Source organism: Pygoscelis adeliae, unplaced genomic scaffold, assembly GCF_000699105.1.
Source record: "Pygoscelis adeliae isolate BGI_AS28 unplaced genomic scaffold, ASM69910v1 Scaffold402, whole genome shotgun sequence".
NCBI classification, from domain to species: Eukaryota; Metazoa; Chordata; class Aves; order Sphenisciformes; family Spheniscidae; genus Pygoscelis; species Pygoscelis adeliae.
In genome coordinates, this window is record NW_008824411.1 from 1,210,711 (window position 1) to 1,217,322 (window position 6,612).

Below are 6,612 nucleotides of genomic sequence, written 5' to 3' on the forward strand. Positions count from 1 at the left end.
ACTATTTCATTAAAAGTAGTTTTCTTAAACCAGAGCTGTTCTGAGGCTTCCAAAATTAAAGCCTAGAAGGCTTCATTTAGACTTGTCCACAAATATGATAGTACAGTGAGGTCTCTAGAATAGAAATAATCTCCAACCTGCACAGCCAGTGCTTTACTACTCATGCACCCATTTTATAGTAATAATTTCAATAATAATTTAGTTATTGTTATGCCAGTCAGGAAAAAAAAATCCGAATTTGTGAACTATTACAACTGTAGCAACTTGTAGCTCAGGTTTGGCTTTCCATGCTGTACTTCTTGTAGTATCTTTAGATTTATGTGATACTCGTGGAGAGTATTAAAAGTTGGTTATACGAATCACAAAAGGTGAAATCTTATAACCATTGTGTAGCAATAAATTCTGATAGGCAGTGAAAGCTCATAAGGCTCAAAGCTGTACTGGACACTCTGAAAAAAGGTTGATATAATGTCCAACATTATCTTTAACAATTTTTGGGGTCAATTTTTAAAACCTGTCATGAAGGTGCTTTCATATTTATTGAATTTTTCAAATTGAAGGGGAAGCCCTCTTTTTTTTTTAACCTAATATCTGTTCAGTATTGTTTGTCATGGAGCCTTAATTACATTTTTAAACATGTATACTGCTGCTCTAAGTGGTCTATATGCAGAGCAGTAGGCTAATCACCTAATATTATCACATTATTTTTGAGTGATTGGTTGTGCTTTTTAAATGAAGTACTTTCTCTCATTTAATGAGGACAGTGTCTCCCACATTAAAATGAACTTACTTTCTCTGACTCATCCATTTGGATAGTTTCCTACTGGGTCTCCTTCTCCTAAATGATAGTTGTAGTACCCACTGCAGAGTATATTATTGTCACACAAAGATTAGCAATGTGGAGGAGGGAACTCTCCCTCCAGGGACCAATTTCATGATGAGACACAGAGCACTTCAACACTGTCTGAGTCGATGTTGCTAATAGTGAACCGCCACCCTCATTTTTGGCAGTCCTGTTCAAAGGGCAAGCCTGTAAGTGGCATTTAGAGTTTGACCCTGCAAGATCCTGTGCGCAGTAGACCCAGTTTAATAAAACATTCCTCATAAAATCAGTGGATTCACATTGATTAAGTACCAAATTGGACCCAAAGACTGGAGATTGTATCTGTAGGACCTGAGTGAATGCCCATGTTCCCACTTCGTGGGTAGGAAGGTGTCACGAGGGAAGTCGTGACCCATACATAGGTAATGGTGCAGTAGCTCAAGAGCCCGTGTATTAGATGAGTGTTTTGTGCATGTGTCTAGTCTATACCATATCTGACAGTATCAGATGCTGCAAAGGAAAGTGTAAACTTGTATTCCTGGGTCTGCAAAATTCCTTTTGCCTGATGTTGGACAAATAGTTGAGTATAGCTAACTCTTAGGATTTAGGCTTCTTTGGCAGTTATCTGGGTGCTGTGGCTGTTGGGAGAAAAGGGCTGGGACTGTATGAAATGGGGCTGAGATGGGTTGGAACTACTCTTTTATTCATGGCAGTCTTCATTCTCCATGAATCTGTCTCTACTAATCTGTCTAAAAATACTCCTCATCTACCTTACAACATGTACTGTGAACTGCCTCATTTCAGTGGGTGCCAAACTGAACAGCAGGTGCATACCCTATTTTTGTCTGCCTTTCTTTAAACCTATCAAGAATGATCTGAATTTAGCCCAAGAAGACAGTGACGTTAATGGTATTTTAGCTAAATTAGCATTGTTGGAATTATAGCTGCTATTGTCAACTTACTTCCATGCACAATCCATGATGAATGAAAAGGCACTTTCTGAAGTGCATATTTTTTTAACCATGGTCATTATAGAGATAAAATATAGTTTCACACTGACTTTGTTGTTTTTATTGTGGCCATCTTCATTTGTCTGCTGCTGATGTCCTCAGGAACGAAAGAAGCTGAGAATGTCTGTGCCAGACAATACCTTTCAAGTAAAATTCTGTTGTCTGATAAAGTCATTCTTCACTGACAGGGAAACTTCCACAGTTACAGTTCAGAGTATCAGATTTTCCAATTGCCATTGGAAACATAGTAGTTCTCAATTAGCTTATCTATTTTCAAGCTTTTCTGGTTGTGTTATCATCGGTAAAATGAAGAATGTGTGCATCTTGCAATTTAACAAGCTTTTCAGTTGGACTTCGCCCTGTCAAGCACATGTTCTGTATGAAGTAGGTAAACATGACTGAATTTTGCCTTTACTGAAATTGTTTTGTATCTAGTTTGAAATAAATTGTGGTGGATGCAAAGCTTGTATTAAAGAAAAGCTATAGCCAAGCCTGGCAGAGCTTTTGGATATATTCCATGCATCTTTCACTAATCACTGTATGACTCACTTTGGCTTTTCAGTCTACTGAAATACAGCAATTAGAGGAAAGTTCTGAGAATTCCATGTTAGGAATAGCTATTTCTGGTTTCACATTTCATAAAATTTGAAGGCTGAAAGACCTTTTTTTAATTAAGAAACTGGAATAAAGGTAAGTTAGCCATACAGTGAAGGTCCAGTCCTGCAGCCTCCTCATATAAATACTAAGGAGCAAGGTTTGTAGCAGAGGTAAACTTTTTATCAGATCTACCAAAACATTTGGAAAAAACCCAGACAATCTTCTGGGCACCTAGTCCCTTCGTCAGAAGAGAGAGAGATGACAAATGTTGAGGAAGAAATAACTGCTTGCCATTTAACCTTACAATTAATTAAAGCACTTGAGAGAAAAAAGTAGCACCTGTGGAGCAAAAAAGGGGCAGCAGAAGCAGGGAGCGATGGCATTTGTAAAGGGTCACAAAACTTTTATTCCGTGAGCTGAATGAGCAGTGTAGTCCAGCATTCATTTCAAGAATTTTTATATCCAGCCTAATTTTTTAAGAGATGCAGTAGATATTTCTTCAGAATATTTTTACGTATGTGTGTATATGTGCATAATATATATGTAATATGTATACATTTATATATATGTCTCTATATAACATGTATTACATATATATTCCTGTTTGTGTTATTTGCACTAGCAAAGGTCAAATTGTTGATTCTTAATCACCAAAGTAAGATTTATGTTTAAGAGTTGCCTGATACCACCTGCTGTCTTCAGGGAAAAGCAAACAATCAAAAGAGTCCTGAGGGTTGTGTGACTGGCTAGGACAGAGTCCTGAAGAGCAGAAAAATGCCTCTGAAGCCCATTTTGTACCAGAGCGGTGGTGGGTGGGGAGGTTCAAGTGCTGACTGTCAGCGCTCTGCATTGGGTCAGCTCTCTTGGCGTTTCCTTGGCTTTCATTCTGCATAGGTGCCAGCTGCTGTCAGAGAAGGTGGCGGCTTTTACGATGTGGGCCCCTTTCGTTTAGCACTCGGTACAAAACCTCCAACTCATTTCATAACCTCTTCGTGGATAATAAAATGCAGGAATGTACTGAATGCCAGTTCCGTGCACTAGGAAGCTGTGCTTTCTCTATACATACTGCTCTCTGGTACTGTGGGCTATGGCTAACCCGGACTTCAGTTCAACAGGGGAGTTTCTGTCAGCTGTCTCTATTTCATCCTCTTTCCTGAAAACATGACTATGTGGAGGAAAGGTCAGGTCTCTTTCTTTTCACAACTTGACAGAATACAACAATCTAGGAAAAGGGAGAAGACTGAAATGGAAGTTATTTCATTTTTTTTAAAGAGAGAACTTGAGTGTCAGAAGATTACTTACTTTGGTCTGCTTTGTTTCAGTCCTTGCCAAACAGATACCCTTTCAAAGATCACTTTTTAGCCAGCTTTCTCAACATGTGAAAGTAAGCACTTTTACAAAAGCTGTGTCTGACTACGACAGGCTGGGATTAATTTGCTGAGTTTGGATCCAAGTTCATCTTTTTTCACTACTGATCTCTATTAGAAATGATGTCAAGTGCATCAGTTGGAATGTACCCTGGAGGCAATTTCCGCTTCCCTTCCCTTTACTCTCACCAGCGGTATTTCTTTACCTGTTATCTGTCTTTGTATGTTAAGATTATAAATTTTTTTGTTTGATTCTTCAGCTTAGTATGAATTGCCCTGATCACTGTTTGAAGTACCTTGAATACTTCCTCATTACAAAAAGTAAGAATAATAATGTGGGGAAACTAAGTGGTCTTTCTTAAACTGCCTTACTGGATAAGATTGATTAACACTGTCCCTAATAGTTCCTGTAATCATATTATTATAGAGTTCTCCTAGGGAAATCTGCAATAAAGGTTCCCTCTTCAGGGCATGATGTATGTAGTAGTATGATGCTTTAAAACTTTCAAAGGTTTTAGATTGTTAATTTTTGTTATCTAGTCCTTGCATAGCATCTAACAAGTATATTTACAATTTCAGTTTATCTTTATTAGAAGAATTTGACTGCAGCTGTAATGAGTTGGAGTCCTTGCCTTCTACCATCGGCTACCTTCATAACCTGAGGACATTGGCTGTGGATGAGAATTTCCTTCCTGAACTGCCCAGAGAAGTGAGAAGCTGATTCTGTTTTTAAATTACAGATTGAAATGTTTTGTGGTAGGCCCAAGATTTCGTCCCTACTCAGACAAAATACCTGTTAATTGTTTCTGCATGATGTGGAAGCCCAAATCTTTCTTACATACTCAATAGTAAAACAGTAAAACCAGTAAATTAGTAAATTCATGTAAAGGTGAGAGTATCACTCAGAAGAGTAGTGCAGGTAGCCCTAGGCATTTCCCTGATGTTACTGACAAAGTGAGGGCTTTATTTTCTGACTTTAGATTCTGTATTTTCTGCTTTTTGTCAGTTATAGTAAAAACCACAATTTGGCCACCTCCTGACATAAAAAGTTGGTGATAATGAATTTTATCAAAGTAGGTATCCTAACATCTTTCATTTTTCATTCCTATAGATTGGAAGCTGTAAAAATGTAACAGTGATGTCTCTGCGCTCTAACAAGCTAGAATTTCTTCCTGATGAAATTGGTCAGATGCAGAAGCTGAGAGTGTTGAATCTGAGCGATAACAGGTATAGTTCACATAATTTTTATAACCCATTATAAGAATTTATTTAAAAAAAAATTAAACTATTCTTTTTAGGTATTTGTAAAAATAAATTTGGATAAAATATATTTTAAAATATAAAAATTATACTTAGAATTACTTTATTTAAGCTATTTAAGCCATAAGGAAAAAATCTTTATTTTATTTTTTTTAATCTTTATGGTTTGGTTTTCGTTCCACTGACATCCAAAGAAAAACTTGAATGGGGCCAAGATCTGGGTCTCAGTGTGTTTTAATAGATTAAAACCTGTTTACTTCTTTTATCTCCTGGTGTTTCCATGTGAAAGTGTGATATTTGGCTTTAAAATTGTATAACTTTGCAATATTTAAAGATTAAAAAATTGTGATAAGCTGATATATAGGAAATCATTAAAGGCAAGCACACTAGCATGTTGTCCTGACTCACTGAAATCAAAAGAAAATTTTCTATTTCCTTTAGCAGAGCAAAGGTTTTGTCAAAAACCAGATTGTTCTGTTCTTATGCACATGACTATTCCTCTGAGAAAGAGAATGCTTAAAATGAACCTTTCTACCTATCCTGTGCTGCCATAGGCATCAGAAAAGACTGACTTTTCTTTGCAATTTATACATATGTATGTTCCAAGAATATGTTAATTTTCAGTATAACGACAGAAATACAAGTCTGCTTGGTAGTGCAACAAATGGTGTGTGAATACCATTTTGTTTCCAGTAATTATCATCCACACTCAGTAAAAATTAGAGGAAGGACTTTCCACATCTGTGTCTGATTTACTGTCAGCAGTTTCATTGTTGAAATTAAGGTTGAATTAAGGATAGAAATCCCTGTAATACATTTGTTTAAAATTATTTGCTTTATTCTGTTAGATGATTTTCTGCATTGCAATTGTGTATCATAAAATACATTATGTCATACATACCAGACCAGAACGTAAAGTTAAACTTAACTCTAGTTTGTGTTGAAACTGTCCAAGTCCCAGAATCAAATCTTGTCTCTTGACTTCAGGTTTCAGATTCCAGTGCTTTCCCAGGGACAGGGAGTACTCTCCCATCAGTATGTCATAGAATCATAGAATCATAGAATAGTTTGGGTTGGAAGGGACCTCTAAAGGTCATCTAGTCCAACCCCCCTGCCGTGCGCAGGGACATCTTCAACTCGATCAGGTTGCTCAGAGCCCCGTCCAACCTGACCTTGAATGTTTCCAGGGATGGGGCATCCACCACCTCTCTGGGCAACCTGTTCCAGTGCTTCACCACCCTCAGCGTAAAAAATTTCTTCCTTATATCTAGTCTCAATCTACCCCCCTTTAATTTAAAGCCATTCCCCCTTGTCCTGTCACAACAGGCCCTGCTAAAATGTCTGCCGCCATCTTTCTTATAAGCCCCCTTTAAGTACTGATAGGCTGCAAGAAGGTCTCCCCGAAGCCTTCTCTTCTCTAGGCTGAACAACCCCAACTCTCTCAGCCTTTCTTCATAGGAGAGCTGTTCCATCCCCCTGATCGCTTTCGTGGCCCTCTTCTGGACCTGCTCCAACAGGTCCGTGTCTTTCTTATGCTGAGGGCTCCAGAGCTGGA

The 6,612-nt window shown here is 37.8% G+C and overlaps 1 protein-coding gene across 1 annotated transcript in view; it reads left to right on the plus strand.

The window, feature by feature from the left end:
• Nucleotides 1–6,612, plus strand: part of LRRC7 (leucine rich repeat containing 7) — a 109,090-nt gene that overhangs the window by 49,945 nt on the left and 52,533 nt on the right. Inside the window, exons 10-11 of the mRNA XM_009320659.1 lie at nucleotides 4,377–4,506; nucleotides 4,909–5,024. Coding sequence (XP_009318934.1) covers nucleotides 4,377–4,506; nucleotides 4,909–5,024 — 246 coding nt within the window. The remainder of the gene's footprint in view (nucleotides 1–4,376; nucleotides 4,507–4,908; nucleotides 5,025–6,612) is intronic.